The sequence below is a fragment of the Malus sylvestris genome, chromosome 15, assembly GCF_916048215.2.
Source record: "Malus sylvestris chromosome 15, drMalSylv7.2, whole genome shotgun sequence".
Lineage (NCBI taxonomy): Eukaryota > Viridiplantae > Streptophyta > Magnoliopsida > Rosales > Rosaceae > Malus > Malus sylvestris.
In genome coordinates this window covers 13,998,529-14,017,781 of record NC_062274.1, presented here as the reverse complement: position 1 = coordinate 14,017,781, position 19,253 = coordinate 13,998,529, and the positions used below count along the sequence as shown (strand labels likewise).

The window sequence follows — 19,253 nt, the reverse complement described above, 5'->3', positions numbered from 1 at the left end:
AAAATAATAATAATAATATGAATCAGAAATCATACTCAAGATGAAAATCCATAAAAGTATACCATGTCAAAGTATCTCAATGCAATGCTAAAGGTAAACCAAGAAAAATATATAAATGTCAAATCTCGCATCAGTCAAATCTCTCTAACTCAAACTGCACTGTTGAGTATATAGCTCATAACCAATCTCAATCATATCAAATCAAATCCTGCACACAAGTCGGAACCACCTATAGTGGTCTGTATGACAAGACTAGGTGTAAAGTAAATATGCTCTAGTGTTATGATCACGTGAAGGCTGTGCGAATAATCACGGGTCACCTACGAGTCGGAACCACCTAAAGTGGTATGTACGACAAGACTGTGCACCTAACTTGGATCCAAGGTGAGCATACGGTGCGGGAGGTGAACATCACGTGAAGGACTGTGCCCCAACTTTGGCAGGAGCACTAACACCTAGTGCAAGTTTATGAGCTCTCATCACATCACATCATAACTCGCATAAATGAAGTAATTTCACATCTTTAATTTATGAACTTACCTGACACTTACATGTGCGTCCGCATCACCAATCATAATTATATGCAACTACTAATGCATAAATAAAATAGGCAGATACTTTGCATGGCATTTCAAAACGTATAATCATTCAAATTCATTTTCTGGGAAAAATCTCAAGTATATAGTATATACGGAAAACCAAAAGTCCATTCACTGATATGTCGAAGGGTCGTAGCCATCGAGCCTCAATTGATGGCGCTCGTCCTCATAATAGGTCTCACCTATATGCGAAATAACTGAATAAACGTTATGTAAAGCACATTCACAAAGCTAGGAATTAACTTCTCATACAATGCTCAAATTGGGCATTTGAATATACCACGATGACCTACTCAACCTCAGGAACACCCCCATATTTTTAGAAAAAAATTTCGATGCCTTACGCACCGGCAAGGGCACGGCCAGACGCACCGCCACGCAGGGCCACGTGCCTGGCACACTTAACAGAATCTTTAACGGTGTTAAGGAATATTTTGTCAAAAAGCAGCATATTTCGTTAAAACTAACCTGACGCCGTCAAACTTCACGGAATATTTCGTCGTCTTCAACCTTCGAACTTCGGTGACTAACGTTGTCGCCAGAAAACTGAAAAACTTCAAATCGTCATTTCCCGCTCATTTCTCAACCAAATTTCATGAAATTTGTACCAAAATGAAGCTTAGGACGAGAGGAACAAAACCTTACCACTTTCAAGCCTTGAAATCCGCGAGATTTCGCCGAAGGAACCTCAATAATCCGACCAAACTTGAAACTCCCCAAACTCGACTTCCCGACGTCTAATTCACTTCGTTTTTCTTCTTCGAGCTTCGTGAAGATGTCCTAAAGCGCACTAGTAGCTTTAAATCTCTTAAAAACTTCAATAACACAAGTTGCATGAACAATGACCCAAAACTGGGTTCTCGGGTCTTCATGAAAATAAGGTCTTCACGTTCTAAAAATGGTATATATGAGTGCGTGATGATGAGATGAAGATGATGATGCTAACCACGAGCTCGATCCGTGAGTGAAATGGAGAGTTCAAGGTTTGTCCGTACAATTGTACGGACATGGAAGAAAATGCAAAAGGGAAGAGAGAGAGTCAACGGGATAAGAGGAGGGTATGTGCGTGTGGTCCAATTTGCAGTCAACCAACCAAAATTTTAAGTCTTTAGTTCTAATTAGGTCCAAATAATAAGGGATAGAACCTATTGGTCCAAATAATAAGGGATAGAAATTCCCATGCTCTCGAGGATAAATAATATACCGGGACGGGCTGTCACATTTTTTATAACTGGCATTACATGCCTCTTAAGATGTTTTGAACGTGTTTAAAAATAGAGAAAATAATATTTAATAAACAATTGATTGAATCACATTATTGTTAGCCCATTGTGAGGTTAAGCCCACCGCTCCATTTAATGTAGATAATATCGTTTGTTAAAAAAAAAAAGACAATCATTTGACAACTTATTTAATCACATTATTATCCGCTTGCGAAATACTTTTTTTTATAACCGGCATTACACGTCTCTTAAGATGTTTTGAAGGTATTTAAAAATAGAGAAATTGAATCACATTATTGCTAGACTATTGTGAAGCACTAATAAATAAGTAAAAAAATTGTATCAAAAATTAAGGGAATTGTTATTAGCACTCCAAAAATCTCATTCTACACTCCAAACTTTCTATATTAGGAAAGAAAAATACACTTGTGAGGAGTGTATAATGAGATTTTTGGAATGCCAATAATACTTCCCAAAATTAATTATTAAAAAAACACTATTAAAATGACGAAAATGCCCCCTACCTTATTTGATGCATTATTTTGGGATGCCTTTAAAGTTTTTTGTCTAAAGGGTATTTTTGTTCAACTATTTTTGTTGAAACTTGATGACACCAAAAATACTATTCACCTTTTTTGTGTTGGCTAGATTAGTGTAGAGCATAATTATCATTAGCTCATGAACTAATTTTCAATTCCAATTTCCTAAAAAACCCTAATCCCAAAACTGATGCATGATGATAGGAGATCACAAGCCAACAAAAAAGAAACTGATTCCAGGCTTTCCAACACATATATATGAATTATGAACCCAGTCGTGTACATAAATCTGCCATTAATCGCATGGTTGAATTCAAGCACTTCCTCCAATGTGCGTGTAAAGCCTTTTTCTTGATAGAAGCGACATTTGGAGAGACGGGATTGGAACAGAGAACTTCGGTGCAATGATATACATTTAACAACTTCAGCGACAAGCCCCGTGTTATTAGCTCTAATGGTAATAGAGAATTGTTATTAGCATTTTAAAAATCTCATTCTACATCTCTTACAAAAAAGTTTGGAGCGCCAAATAAGATTTTTGCAATGCTAATAACAATTCTCAAAGTAATAATGAGTAATTATTAATTAAAAAATACCCAGACAAAAAGGGGGGCCAAGCAATTTTCATTCCTGGAAATCATCCTTGTCATCAATGGGAATTGGGCTGTTTCTCCAGAAGACAGCAAGAGCACTCCCACCAAGCTGTTAGGAGGGACAATTTATGATGACAGTAAAGAAGGTTGTACTTGGTAGAACACCCATGATTAATTAACTCAAAAAAATAGTTAAGCAAGAAATTAAGAGATTTTAATAGAATCGTACCGCCATGCAAACAACGCTGACGGCAGAAGGGACGGCAACAAGGGGGTTTGTAAAAAGCTTTTGAGCTAGTAAAAATCCAAGTGCTGAGCTCTGCAAATGAAATATCGCGAAGGTAATCAGCAGGTACTTAAATGTATGAACTCGTTCAACCTTGACAAACACCGCGATAGAATCAGTAAGAAAATACTAGATGAGGCGATGTTTACCTGCACCCCACACTCTAGGGAAATGGTACGAGAAGTAGATTCACCGAACGATAATTTTGAAATCCAATAACCAGTACCAAATGCAGCACCGTGTAGAACAGCCACCGGGAGTATTAGTTGAGCTCCTGGTGTTTTCAAGACTTCAGAAACTTGACCGATCTTAACAATTATAAGAACACAGTTACTCTACTAGATGCGTAATGTAGCTACTATGAATTTACCGAGGTGGAAAACAAAATGTATATGTACGGAAGTCGATTCAGTTAATGTTTGTGACTTACCGGACTGGCACAGAGTAGAGTGGTGAGCATTACTCCAATTAAAGGTGTCGCCGCGGCTATCTTTGAAGTGAATTTGGGGAAGAACTCGTTTGCCAGTACTGCTACATAAAAAAGGGTGGAGAGTGTTGATTATAAATTTAAGTCCAGATATTGGAAATAAGCTATCATTTGTGGTAGGATTTTCGAATTCCAATGATAATTATAAACCTTCTATTACCTCCAACAATTGTTGGCATTAAAACAACTGGAAAGTACTGAGTGAGAGGCCCTGCAAAGATGGTGGGGAGGAAATGTCAGCGTAAACAGACTGTTTCCGTATATTTTCTTTTATCTGTAACATTTCTCCAATTAGTCTAGGAAGTGCCGGTCAAGTATTACTTATCAACTGCAGAAGTTGATGCATTACTTATCAACGGAATTATGAACCGTGTTTCAACTTACTGCGGCATCAACTGGAACAAGCTGGCCAGCAAGAAGCTTGGTAAGAAGTGGTGTCATAATAATAGCTCCTATTGTGGAATACCTACAGAGAGACCACAAAATAACCTTTGTCTCAATATGTAACATTACAATAAAGTAAAGACTGTTGATTTTGGTTTTATAGTACTGCAGTAGCAGCATACGCTAATAAGTGCTGCAAACATTTTCCAGGACCTGCTCAACCAAAGAAAATGCATGCATTTGAGGGCGTGTAAGTTACGTTGTCATGAGAACAGAAAGCGCAACGTTTCCCTTAGAGATATAAGTAGCAACATTTGACGCCTGACCACCAGGACAGCACGAGACCAAGATGAGACCAGTCGCAATAGGTGCAGAAAGTTTTAGAGTCTGAAATATCAGAAAAAAATTTTAGATAACTATACATTTAGGTCAATGTTACTATTGCAGCTAAACACTCGTAAGCTGTGTTCATCGTTATACAATCCAAAATATGTTCATATTAAATTGCATCTGAACGTTGAATTGAATAGATATCTAATTATAATTGTCAAACATGCTTTCCTATTACCTTTTATCATGATCTTGAACAGCATAAAGGACAAACTCTACTTGAAATTATTGAAATAATGCATTTCAATATTAAATTGCACGACAGATAACAAAAACTTCAATGAAGAAATACGAGGGCAATTGATCATGTACTGTGCAAGAAAACCTACACCCACCTGCAACAGAGAGATTAATTATAATTTAAAAGTTCTGTTTTAGATGTGTGCACCAGTTTAAATGTGAGTGGATGTTACTCACTGACTGTCCAAGGATTACGCAAACATCGTCTAAAATCCTCAAAGGTCAATGTCAATCCCATAGAAAGCATGAGGAAACCCAGGCCAAGCGTGAAAAGGTCTGTCTCCAACCAAGTTACCTGTAGGAACCATGTAAATAAGCTAACCATACACTAGTTGATATGCCACACAATCAAGTAGCAGGCAAAGATATTACTGCAGCTGGCTTGTAGATCCCAAGGATGGTGCCCAGTATGACGTGTCCGTGGAAGTAGATTTAAAACTTCCAACTGTTCTTGAAAAAGCTTTGTATAAAATATACACAGAAGTAAGCAATTAAGAAGTACCGATGATGAGAATCTGGTTAAAAGAAATGTAACACCTACACACACAGGAAATAGAGTTGTCAAAGTTTCGATAATTTTCTCGTACTGGCTCATCCCGCTAGGAGTACTACTAGGAAGGTCTCCAGATAAATTTGTTGTAGCCTTGCACAAGACTTCGGAGTTCCTACGCATAGTTGTCAACAAGCTGATGAATGTAGACTTGGGTGTTCATAACCAGGAAGTGCATGATAAGGGAAATCATCTTTACAAACTGTTTACTAAAAAGACGACAGACTGGACGGTAAATGGTAACTTCTGGGGATGGGTGAGGGGTAAGACATTCCACCGGGGGTTGGGGGTCGGGTGTTAAAACAGAATAGAAATCTGAATTGAAGAAACAGTGAAGTTGATGCAGGATCAAGACAAAACAAAAAAAAGTTTAGTTAATGAGAGTCTCTATAATTTCCTATGTAACAAATGCAATGTCTGAAGTCTTTGAGCCTCTCTATGTCACATAATTAGAGTGGATCTTTCCAGAATCATGTACCATTTGCCCTATAAGTGCAATTTTCTGATAGCTTGTTGTCTTTCAGCCTCTTTCAATATCAGTGTTAGTGGAAAGAAGTTCTGTGAATTCATGCTTCTGTGTGAGGCCAAGCAACCTTAGAGTGATTCCGAGGCACCTTCAGTGTGATCCCGAACGCCAGTGTGATGCCAAAGGCCGGAGTGAATCTGGATTTCTTACTATATTCCTATCCACTCTTCTTGTCCTACATCAGGCCATCTCTACTCCCGGTGTATAGCACATCAGGACATGCTCTTCCACACCCTCCTCCAAGACCAAATAAGCTTATTCCGATTGTCTTTACAAAAGTGAACTACGAGCCCACTATTGTTCTGACCAGAATTAAACAGTAACTCTAGTGCATGATCACATAGATATACTAACATATATGCATACTTTGAGCTGCTCAAGTGGAACACATAGCTGAATGGCCGAGCTGATAGCTTCCATAATTCCGATTTGATTTGGTAAATATTTATCAAAAATGCTACTTTTGTTACATATTTGTACTATTGTTTGGACCATCTCTAATAATATAATTGAGACCGATGTATGTTGATTTACCTTACTTTTATTAGATAGATGTTACCAATTGATGGTAAAAATAGCACTATTTATTTACAGTTGACTTTCACACTTTTTCCTCCTCCAGCTGTATTTATTGTTTTTCATTTTTATTTTTTTTTACGGGGAAGCCCCAGTCATTCCACACTTCATAAAGACTAAAAGCATTTCAGCTCATTCTTACTCACGGTCAAATGGCACACGTTTTTCCAAAACTTTCAACTAGAATTGCCCGTATTTTTCTCAAGACCATAAAGCAATATTTGTTATTTTTATTTATTTTGAATGTATTCATTTTAGTGATAATGGCAAGCAAAACGAAGAAAAAAAAAGAAAAAAAAATTGTGGTGAATGAAACTTTTACCACAATTTTTTTATTCGCATTAGTTGTGGTGAATGAAACTTTTACTTCTAGTCGTCAATAGTTCTTGAAGTGGCGAAAATAACTTTGGATGTGGGCCTGGTGGAGGACCACTCCTCTATCACAAATATCCATGAAGTTTTGGTGGGCCTTTGGCCCTTTGATTATATATCTTATTGATCCTAGTGGATGGGCCTCTGACATTTCTGAGTGACCCATATTAGCACTGGTGGGGGGGTTCTCTTCCCTCTTTTAATGTCTTATCCTATAGAAACATATTCATCTGAATCACCTCTAATTTGTTGGAGAGAATAGTGTGTTTCGGTGTAATTTATACACGATGATTTTCGATTGTTAGATTTTCATCATTGAATTCTTGACTACGGATTTGATGGCCAAAGGATCAAACTTGAAATTTTTCGGACTTAGTGAGTGTGGGAAGAGCCCTTTAAACAAAATTCATTTTATCGGGCTTCTCTTATAGAGATTCTTCTTTTTTTGCATTCAGATTTTTTGGATATGCTGGCCTATAGTTTTGTCTCCTCTTCTTGATATTTGATTTTCTGTTTTACCTAATCATTTAGGATTTTTCTTTTTGTTTTGCAGCTTATCTTGTAGGTTCTTACTTTTTTGGTTTTGTTTTAGAGGGGGCTTGGTCCTAAGTGCCCCTCGTTTTTTGTATTTTTTTTAAAGGAGTAGAGCTTATGTTTCTCCCTCATTAGATGTAATTTTTTTTTATTAATAAATTTCCTCGTGCTGCTAAGATTCTAAATAAAACTTTGTTAGATTGATAGTCTAGTCAATTATCAATTGAGAAAATTAGAATCCCCTACAATTTTTTTTTTTATATCTTTTGGACTAAACATTTGTGTCTTTTCAAAATTTGATTAAAGTGTTTTGACCAATAAACACCTTAGTATTTTCAATTAATTTAAATGACATATCATTATGTATTTTTTGAAAAATAAAATGTTAATTATTAATTTCTGAATTTATCCTCTAAGTTGTTGGATGTGTTTTTTTTTTATCATTGCTAAATTGTAGGAAGTATTATGAAAATAGATTGTATCTAACTACGCTTTTTTTTTGTTTTTTTTTTTTACAATTATCTCCAAAGAGGGAGAGAGTAATCAAAATGCTAGATTATAGGGAATTTTAGTGTGAGGTTTTAAGAAATAAGGGGCAATGGCAGGTTATGTAATTTTGGTACAAAAAATATTAATTCTAATACATATGACACCAAAATTAGAGTTCAATCAAATCTCTAAAAAGTATGAATGTTTAATTTAAAATTTTCAAAATTGAGGCACTTATTTCAAAACATCCCTTATTAATTACTTATATGTCGTAATGAGACTAACCCTGGAACTCACTAATAGTTCCACAAAAATTCGACCGAAGATATCCTGAAGTGGGTCCATCACTTTAATGTCATTAGTTAACAACGACCAACCTAAAAACATGTATAAATTTTGATCCAAGAAAAAAAAAACATATGTAAATTAATTGAATGTCAAAGCGTCAAAGCGCACTATATAAGTAGAAATTGTAAGCTCGTGGCTCATTTTGAAGCCGACTAAAAACCTGAATGGTGTAAAGGGTTAAGATTGAGGTCCAATTAGATGGAGCCAAAACTACAAGTGCTCAGTGGCTACAAATTAGCACCAGAAGGAGCAAAACACCAATGCAATGTCCAGATTGACCAGTTTTTCCCCTTTCCCTTTTTGGTGTCGCCAATGAGAAAAATAGTGATGGTGCATGTGGTCGAGACTTGACATAGATTGATAGACTGCAGGGCCAAGGATTTTTTAAGCTTTTGAGCGGCTGTCGTGTTGGCTCTTTATATTGATTGGTTATTGCTCATGCCTTATTCTTTCACATCAGCCACCATTTTCATCGAGATTGTCTAGTATGATCAAAATTTAACGGTTAGTAGTTTCTTTGTATAAAACACACGAGAACATAATAAACTTTATAGTTTTACCAGAATACTTTGTGTAGAACAGCCGGATGTATTCGATTGCTCTTGCTAATTAAACAAAATCCGTACAATTTTCCACTTGATGAGAGAAAATCATCCTAGTCAAGAAGTCCTACCAAAATATGGCATGGTCTTACATTTTTTGCTTAATTTTCATTGCTATAGGTGGTTCATCTTCTACAAACAACTTAGAGTGGTGAGGTGGTGAACTACACATAACCACATGCATTTCACTTGTTCATGTGCCAAGACAACCCAACAAACAACCTAATCTCTGACTACTTAAATTCTATATTTAATTAATTATTAATTAGTTTTCCAAGTTAAAGTGTTAAACATATAATATTCTCCCTCATGCCATCCATATATTTGTTCCAAATCCATGACAACACAACCCACCTAAACTCTATCTCATCATTTTTCTATCTCTATCTGATATCAGATTTTCTACCTCTATTTGATATATTCTTCTTTCTCTAATTTTTTCACAAAAAAAAAAAAAAAAAAAAAAAAGATTTAGATTCATTTATTCTCATGCATAATTCAATTTCAATGTTTCTTAGAAAACACTATATTCTTCAATTTCTCTCATTACAATCAATGATTGTTCTCTTGAAAATACATGTTGATGCATACATAACTATGTATGAAGCCATGATAGCAACTGTGGGAAGCGTTGGTGAGACAAACCCTAGGACCTAGTGAGGCTGATACCACGTAGAAATATCATTCTTTGATCAAATCACTAGGTACAAAACATTTATATAGTACACTAAGTACATGTATCTATGCTAGAAATGGGAAATTGCTAATTAAACATAGGACTTGACTCTTACTATGTTTAATCCAAGTTGATCGTATTTGACCTATAATATAAGTAAACATATATTAAAGGGAAGAATCGGGAGATGATTGTGATCCTTAAACACACTTGTTTTCTTGACTCTTTGTATATTGGTTGCTGGGAGTTGGCGGTTGCAAATGGAGGATTGTATAGTTCATCTTTCAGTTTCATGCCCATAAATAGGTGTAACACAGAATACAAATAATTCTGCATCCATGCCAACTACAGAGCAAGCATGTTTGATCTATTTTCTTGCCAATTGGTTTGTTTCCATAAGAAAAGTAAGCACTGGTCTTTTCAAATAATGTTCTTACCAATTAGGGTTTGTTTCCATAGAAATGGAGACACCATCTTTTCTGATTGACGGAAAATCAAAGAAAGTTTGGTGAGATATGCATGAATGTTCATTGACATGTGACTCCAGCGTATGGAGAAAGCTATACGAAACCTTAGCGATATACTGTGTTTGTTATCTCATGTTTGATTTCACGAAAAAGTAAAAACTAAAGCCGGAAGGTTTCTTCAAACAAAAGAAGCTAAATGCGTATTTTCTGTCTGTTCTCAATAAACTAGTAGAATATGCAAATTTGTTAGGTGTTGACACAATGAGATATAACTTTTATATGGCAGATACTTTCGATCGTGTACATAATAATATGTTTCATTAACTAAAAAAAGATCTGGACGTAGCAAAATTGAATATAACTGGTATAGAAAAGTTACAAAAGCATAGAGGCATTATTTTGCAATCTATCCTGTATAATTAACCTGATTCTACAAATTGCTATTGCATTTCAATAATAATTGAGAGCACAAAACCAAAAGGGTCTAAATTCTAAAAGAATTGGGGCATGACGTAATAGAGAGATAAAAAGAGACAATGGCTTTCTCGATTATACTGATCTCTACGATGGAGTTATACATATGGTCACATGCTGCCTGGGGCATTTGGTTGGCCACAGACAATCGTCAATTCGCCGTCTAACCTGTCTGTCATGATATTAACCACTTGTTTGTGATGGCTGATGGCTGACTGGGGAGTCTGGGGACCGATTAATTCCAGGGCAAAAGGAACATCATTTTTGTTTTTCCAAATAAAGCTTATCTTTCAAGAGGAAATATTAGGTAAGCGGTCGGATCATCTGTAGTATTCGACTATCTTATAAGATTCAACAGATTTTTGTTCACTTAAAATCTCCATTGAGAAACATATCAATAATATGGATGGTTGCGATTTTCAATAAGTTAAATTTTTTTATTTAAAATGGTATTTAAGATTGTCATAACTCATTATTTTAATTTTTAAGATTTAAAATCGATACAAGTGGTCCATGAGATTGTCTACCGTTAATCATTTTTGTCATTCTGTGAAAATCTCCACTAACTTGAATAAACAACCAGTTAATTAAAGGGAGGGGTTGATTTGTCAAACAGAGGTTTTTCGTAGAATGACCAAAATGATTGACGGTGGATAATCTCATGTACCACTTCTATCAATTTTAAATTTCAGAAACCAACATGATGAATTGTGTCAATTTCAAAAATCATTTTGAATAAGTTAATAATTTAGTTACATTAAATAGTCGGACAAGATACCTAATCAGATGGCTAATTCAAATTCTCTCATTTCAGAAGCTCCCAAGTCATTAGGAATTGTATTTTATTATGAACTTTTCTCATACGCAACGATAAAAAAAAAAAAATCAATTAATTAAAGAAGAAAATAAATAAGTGGGCTTCAGTGGCTGCAAACATTATGATATTGCTGGACTCGGTCTTGCAATATTTGTATGCTCTCTGCTGGAACTGGATCCCCTCCGGATCCATATATCATGAGTCTGCTGAGCAGGCGATTCGTACTGTTAAAATTTGATTCAACGGTTATAATTATTATAATTTTTAGAGGGTTCCTTGTTTATAGCCGTTGGATCAAATTTCAACGATCTGGATCGTCTGCTCAGCCGGCTCATGATATAAGGATCTTAGTGGGCTTAGTATTTCCGGCAATTGCAATGGCTTCTTTATCTCTTTATGTTCAAAAAAACAAGATTTTTTAGATACAACAAGGACAAATCTTATATATATATTTTTTCAAGACTTACTTGGATCATAACACGGAGGGGATCCGGTTCCCTCTCTGTTGGCCCTATTTTTTATGCATACGCTAACTGGTTTATTCTTTCGGATTAATAAACTATAATATATTCTAATGATCTTGGAAAAAATAAAATTATTCCCAATCATTTCTAAGTCAATGAAATATATATTTCCTGGGAAAAACATCTCTTATATAGAAATTGTATTTGCATGGATATTGAAAATATGTGTTATATATGCAGTTATGCACTAGCACTTGTTGATAAAGCAGGTTCAGCAAAACCCTACTTTCGTATAAGTACTTCGCACCTCTTTGAAGATTTGTTTTATAACTGTTAACTCCGGCTAAATTAGGGTTTACGTGGAAGCTTTCTTTGCCATGGTCATGATATGTTTGACTTACACTGTACTGGTAAAATCTCCAGTTGCGTTTTAGCATGAAGTGATTAGTTAAATACTTCACTTTACAAAAAGCAAAATTAACATCTTCTTTTTCCTCTTTCCAATGTCCTTTTCCCTAGAATTCCTTTTCATGCTTCCTTTTCTTCCACAGAGAAAGAACTTACATAGAGAGTGGTGAACGTGCTGTATGTAAGTCGCTTTTCTTAAATTAAAAAAAAAAAAAAAAAAACTCTAATTGAAAGAGGATTAATACAAAAAGCAAATTAACTTCTTTTTCTTGTTTCTAATGTCCTTTTCCCTATAATTCCTTCTCATGCTTCCTTTTCTTCTACCGAAAAAGAACTTACATAGATGACGCGTTAAACTCATTGTATGTAAGTTGTTTTTCTTCTAAAAATTCTAATAGAAAGAGGATTAATTAATGTTATATTACTATACCGTTATTAATTTACCCAGCATTTCATATAGCCAAAACGTATGAATATTATTATATTACCTACCCATTTCATCTGTTTTTAAGACACATTATTACTGATTAGATACATAATAAAAGTTTTGTTGCCCTTAATAATATAAGTTAAGAGTTTTTGATAATTTTTAAAGGAGAAATTAGGTTCTCATCCTTCATTTTGCTACTACATTGATTAAAATCCTATTCCTTGTCAAATGTACCCATGCTAATTATATATACCCATTCATGTAATTTTTTCAAATTTTTAATCTTAAAATGTACTCATTGTTAAATATACCAAATTGTTATATGTAAAATGTACCATTTTTTTGATATAAAATCTATTCAATTTTTTTCTAATCCATTTTTAAACTTATATGGGTACATTCTTTTTTCTTTGATTTTAAAATGTATCCATGTCAATCTTAATCGAAGAAATTTACTAATGTTATTGAGCCTAATATATATATATTTTTTGTGATTTTGAAGAATGTACCCATGTTTTGATACAATAATTTTTTGGTTAATTTTGATGAATGTACCCATGTTTATACACACACACGCACACACAATAGTATATTTATATTTTAATATTTTTAATCCCACAAATTATGGTTTTTTATTTAAAATCTCATTTATATAATTTTTAATTTTTAATTTTAAAAATATAATAACGTACATAGAAATAAATTATCACATTAATTTCAAGGACTTCGATCAAAAATTGAAAACCAACAAGGTTTCAATCAAATAATATTCATAATTAGGAACCGTATCCAAAGTCTCTATTTTTTTTTAATATTTGGGCTGGAAATTAGTTAAAAAACAGGAGCTTATTTTGATACAAACAAAAGGCATAAAGTGCCTGCCTTGAGTTGGTGAGCATCGGCAGTTGAGATGGATGAACCATTTACGGAAACTTGGAAGCATATTATAAAAAGGAAAATAAATGTTAATTTAAAAATGCCACTGGAATCCTCGATTGCCATACCAAACATATGTCAAATGGCAACTACTCTTAAAGATGAAAAAACAGATGAGGTAAAAAAAATCATGTGAAATCCTACCTCTTTCTCAACCTATAATTTATAATAAGCAGTATAGAATGTATATATGAATTTAGTTAAGTTGGCCATAAGAGCATGCGTTTTCACAATTATGATTAATTTATCAATTGTACAAGGAAAATAATACATTATGAAATAATTGAAGATACTAAATTATGATAATGAATCTCACATCGGAAAAAAGAGCGGTGTTGTATTGGGCTTATTAGAAAAATGAGTTACTCCCGTATTCCCAATAAATTTTGTGGTGGAACTTCAACTTTTTTAACTAAATAAGTAGGAAACCACCAATTTATATAAGTTAATGCGAAGTTATAGCTTGAGTCGGTTGAATTTATATCGTGAATGCTTTTAAGTAATTTAAAAAAAATATTGAACTGCATTGAGCTTGTAATTTAGTTGGACTCATTTCAGAGATTGAATTGGACTAACTTTGACATGGACTAAATAGTATAAGAATTATGAAGCGTTTAGAGTCATGCCAAGCTAAGCAGTATAGGAATAACTTTTAAAATTTAACGAAAATAAAATAAATTCCCGTAAATACAAAATACCAAAAAGTAAATAGTAAAATATAAATACGGAATTTCAAAAAAAATCCTCAACTATCAAGGTTTTTTGAGTTTGAGTTATATCATGGGAGTCGAATAAGAGACTTTTTAATAAGAAGGATGAACGTATAATATTTTTGGTTAATTTAAAAGTATTAATATTTTTACTTTTTTTTAATAATACGAATTTTCAACTGTCTTCCACCGTATTTTTGTTCTTCACGCAGGCCGCTGAACACTGTCGCCAAAGTTGCCACTCGTCACTGCCGCCAAAACCACGCGCCTACAGAAAACCGTAGCAAAATAAATAAAAAAACGTTATTATTAATAAATAATCAATTAATTCAGGCCAATAAATTACTAATAAATACGTTAGCACTCCCTGCCAGCACACCACTCCACACCACACCATATGAGCTTCTGTTTTCTTCCAGCTTTATTTTCACTTTTCTCACCCTCGTGATACCTCAAATCCCTCTCACTCTCCCTCTCTCTCCTCCCTCACATTACCCACTGCTCGCTCTCACACATGGGGTTTCGTCTGAAACCCATTCGCCGCCGTCTACAGACCGGCCGGGAAACCACTTATTGCTTCTGTCCAAACCTCTGTTAGAACAATCCCGTTGTTCTTCTTCTCCCCTTTTGTTATTATTTTATATTTTAGAAATATAATGGCAGTGAGTTTTAATGCTATGGTGTGTTTCGTTCTCATTACGCTTCTGGCACTGAGTGGTGGACCAGTCAACTCGGAGCCGACTCAGGACAAGCAAGCCCTCCTTGCATTTCTATCCCAGACCCCACACGCGAACCGGGTCCAATGGAATGCGTCCGTTTCGGCCTGCACCTGGGTTGGAATCATCTGCGATGACAACCAGTCCTACGTCTACTCCCTCCGCCTCCCGGGCGTTGGCCTCATCGGCTCGGTCCCGCCCAACACACTCGGCCGGCTGACTCAGCTCCGGGTTTTAAGTCTCCGGTCTAACCGACTCTCTGGTCCAATTCCCACCGATTTCTCCAACCTAACTCTGCTCCACAACCTCTACCTTCAGGGGAACCAATTCTCGGGTGAGTTTCCGACTTGGTTGACCAGGTTGGAGCGGTTGAACCGGCTCGATCTCAGCTCTAACAACTTTACTGGTTCGATTCCGTTCGCCATTAGCAACCTGACCCAACTGACCGGGCTTTTTCTTGAAAACAACGGTTTCTCAGACAAGCTGCCCAGCATCCCAGCTGGCAAGCTGGCCAGTTTCAATGTTTCCAACAACAAACTCAACGGCTCAATCCCGGCGTCGCTATCCAAATTCCCCGCCTCCTCATTCTCCGGAAACTTAGATCTCTGCGGCAGCCCACTTCCGCCGTGTAAGCCAATTTTTCCGCCGCCCACTCCGTCTCCCGAGTCCCCGCCCATAATCCCAGTCAACAAGAAGTCCAAAAAGCTCTCCACAGCTGCCATTGTCGCCATCGCCGTGGGGTCCGCTCTAGCCCTGTTCCTGCTCCTTCTCATTCTCTTCCTCTGCCTCCGGAAACGGCGGCGTCAGCAGCCGGCGAAGCCCCCGAAGCCACCTGTAACGACACGGTCGGTGGCGGCGGCTGAGGCTGGAACATCATCATCGAAAGACGACATCACGGGAGCGTCCACCGAGGCGGAGAGAAACAAACTTGTGTTCTTCGACGGCGGAGTTTACAGCTTCGATTTGGAGGACTTATTAAGAGCGTCGGCGGAGGTTCTGGGGAAGGGGAGCGTGGGGACGTCGTACAAGGCGGTGCTGGAAGAAGGGACGACTGTGGTGGTGAAGCGGCTGAAGGACGTGGTGGTTACGAAGAGAGAGTTCGAGATGACAATGGAGGTTCTGGGGAAGATTAAGCACGACAATGTGGTGCCGCTGCGCGCGTTTTACTTCTCGAAAGACGAGAAATTGCTCGTCTACGACTATATGTCCGCCGGCAGCTTGTCTGCACTTCTCCACGGTGTGATTTCGTTTCCCATTTTCCTCTTAATTTTTCCATTTTTTAATTAAACAAATTAATGCCGATTATTTTTCAGTATGATTAAAGTTTAATTGGTATAATCCGAGAGAATAAACGCAGTGCTCCTTGGTATAATTTCTTTTCTTTTTCTTTCTAAATTTATGAATTTTCTATCCGGCGGTGAGTGCGCTGAAATCACTGGGATATTGCTATTTCTGTACAAACATTCTTAGTGTGCAAGCTACGCATAAATGTCTTTGTTTTTTCTTTTCAGAGCAAAAAAAAAAAGAAAAAGAAAAGGAAAATTAAAACTTGGAGATAAAAGGGAAAAGATGAACTGGTCGTCATGATTCACCACGGTGGTCGGTGGTCGGTGGTCGCCGACATCATTTCACTTTTTCTTTTATTTTCTGTGCAGAGGCTTTTACTTTCTTTTTTGAAAAAGGTAAAAGATACTCAACAAAATTAAAAAAAAAACGAAATTAAACAATCATTTCATTAAAATTATGAATAATTGGATGCTGATGTAGATTAGATCAGTTAGTTTAGTTATGCGGGTCTGCGCTCTTGTGATTAATTGATTTAAACAAAAGTAAAATTATAAGAGAAAACTTACTTATACCCGGCACGTTATTAATTTAAATATTATTACAGTGCTTAATTGATTGAGTTAAGCAGGGAACTAGAGTATTTTAGAATGTAGCGTTCTTTAATAAGAAAACAGATAATACTATGGCGGGTTAAACAAAAAGATTTTGATTTGATTGCAGGGAGTAGGGGCTCGGGCCGAACGCCACTTGACTGGGACAACCGCATGAAAATAGCGCTAAGCGCGGCGAGAGGAATAGCGCGCCTCCACGTAGGCAAGGTCATCCACGGCAACATTAAGTCATCCAACGTCCTGCTCCGGCCCGACAACGACGCCTCCGTTTCGGACTTCGGCCTCAACCCGCTCTTCGGAACCTCCACGCCGCCGAACCGGGTGGCGGGATACCGCGCGCCGGAGGTGGTGGAGACCCGAAAGGCCACGTTCAAATCCGACGTGTACAGCTTTGGCGTGTTGATGCTGGAGCTGTTGACCGGGAAAGCGCCCAATCAGGCGTCGCTTGGGGAGGAGGGAATTGACCTCCCGCGGTGGGTGCAGTCGGTGGTCCGGGAGGAGTGGACGGCGGAGGTGTTCGACGTCGAGCTAATGAGGTTCCACAACATTGAGGAGGAGATGGTGCAGCTTTTACAAATCGCCATGGCGTGCGTGTCCACCGTACCCGATCAAAGACCCGCAATGCAGGAGGTGGTCCGCATGATCGAAGATATGAACCGAGCTGAGACAGATGACGCTTTAAGACAGTCGTCCGATGATCCATCGAAAGGATCCGACGGTCATACTCCTGCCGCTGAGTCGAGGACCCCACCCAGCGTCACACCCACTCCTTAGAAAATAATTTCAATTTAAACGAAGAAAAAAAAAGGAAGAAAAAATTGTAAAGGGTAGAAATTGGAAGGACAAAAGGGAGTGCGAAAATACGGTTTGCTGCACCAACTATAATAATACAATTTGTTGAAAATTTATTTCAACCAATTGTTTTATTATGTTTGGAGTATTGTACTGTATTTTCGACACAATAAAAAATTTCTCGACAAAAGACAATATGGGTAATTTGTGGTGGGTCCAATATCTGTTTTTTTGTAATTTTAATTTTTTTGTAATTTTTTTTTTTTTAAATTTGCCAATGATTTTTACAAGTGGGATGTGGGAGGAAGGGTTTGAATTGTTCATGAAGGTTTGGGGGGTTCACTGGAGGATTTCCATGAGCTGATTGGAATTGATTAATTTTAGTTTTATAAATTCCAGAATTTCCCATCTCTTACACATGGCTATTGTTGGTTTATGTGTACTTTCTTGTTGGCTCTTTTTGATTTTATTGCAATCCAGCTCCTGCAGCCAACTGGGTTCTTGAAAAATTCTCCTAAAAATGCTTATTAAATTCTTGCGCATTACTCAAAACAACATAAAACGACAATATATTTAGTTTCAAATTGCTTACAAGGAGCTATTCTTCTTTTCTTGGTAGCGTCAGACTTAGAGCTGTTAATTATCTTTATTGTGATTCACAAATCATCTCTAAAAAAATTTAATTTAAACTTTCTCAAGTGACCTATGTGTCCATCAAATCGACAGTATAATAACAAATAACATAATCATGATGAATTGGTAAATTGTAAAAATATCATAAACATGACTCTTATAGAGTAAATTAAATATCGTGTTGTTACAAAAAAATGACTAACTTCTTACATGTAAAAAGTCAGTTAGTGTGCTTAAAAAGAAAAGAAACTTGTATATGTCATAATGGCTGTATTTTAATTCAATAACACACTGTTATGTGAAAAGAGTTAAAAAACACATTCTCGAGCATTATAGATTTTGAATAACGTTACAAAATCGTACCCATCTTACATAAGCGTTGATTAAGGAAAGTGCTCCATGATCTTATAGTTACTTAAAAATATTGTTGCAGTTACATCCTAGCATATATAAAAGAACTGGACTTGGTTGCTACAAATTCAGCAACAGCTGCCGCTTACACCCAATCCCTGCTGGACACTGTTCAAGTTTTGAATTTTTTAATCAAAACTTGGATACGTGTCTGGCCATAATTGGGTGTAAGCAGCAGTCACTGCTGAATTCAAGTTAAATCCTATATAAAATGTGTACCAAATAACTAAAAATATTATCACAATAACATCCTGTGATTACTTCCGTTCCCAACTAGGGTGTACCAAGTAGTAATTAATGAAGGAGCTCAATGATTGAAAATCAGCCCCGTCAAGTGCGCGATCAGCGGCGTAGGATGTACTTGGGTTGGTATGTGGGGGATCACTGTCCACGTGACGAAGCATTTGTCCCTTTATCTTTGGTTCTTTGGGTCCGGTGAAGGGATATGGTGGGGTGGGGAACAGCCTGGACGGCTTTCTCATTTTCCTTCTTTTTATTGTCTGAGTATCTGAGGAGCAGAAAAGAGCGAGTTTTGACCTATAGGGAAAATCTCAGCCGTTGATTCGCATGAGAGGCCCCACCTCTCTCATGGGTCAATTTTCATTCGTCCATTCCAGGGACACGGGGACCCAACTTTTTTCTTTAATTTTCGTCTTTTTACATCTTCCTACAGATAAAGAAAA

The 19,253-nt window shown here is 36.6% G+C and overlaps 1 protein-coding gene and 1 pseudogene across 1 annotated transcript; one reads left to right on the top strand and one right to left on the bottom strand.

The window, feature by feature from the left end:
• Positions 1-2,985: 2,985 nt before the first annotated feature.
• Positions 2,986-5,414, bottom strand: LOC126602697 (sodium/pyruvate cotransporter BASS2, chloroplastic-like; annotated as a pseudogene).
• Positions 5,415-14,494: 9,080 nt separating this feature from the next.
• Positions 14,495-17,941, top strand: LOC126605050 (probable inactive receptor kinase At2g26730). The gene is made up of 2 exons (XM_050272400.1): positions 14,495-16,073; positions 16,844-17,941. The coding sequence occupies exons 1-2, from the start codon at positions 14,777-14,779 to the stop codon at positions 17,506-17,508; spliced, it is 1,962 nt and encodes a 653-aa protein (XP_050128357.1). The 5' UTR covers positions 14,495-14,776; the 3' UTR covers positions 17,509-17,941.
• The last annotated feature ends 1,312 nt before the right edge of the window (positions 17,942-19,253 follow it).

Bases quoted from the DNA above. Each gene is read 5' to 3' on its own strand.
- LOC126605050 (XM_050272400.1), top strand. From the start codon at position 14,777: ATGGCAGTGAGTTTTAATGCTATGGTGTGTTTCGTTCTCATTACGCTT. The intron at 16,074-16,843 runs GTGTGATTTCGT...ATTTGATTGCAG, and splicing joins CTTGTCTGCACTTCTCCACG to GGAGTAGGGGCTCGGGCCGA.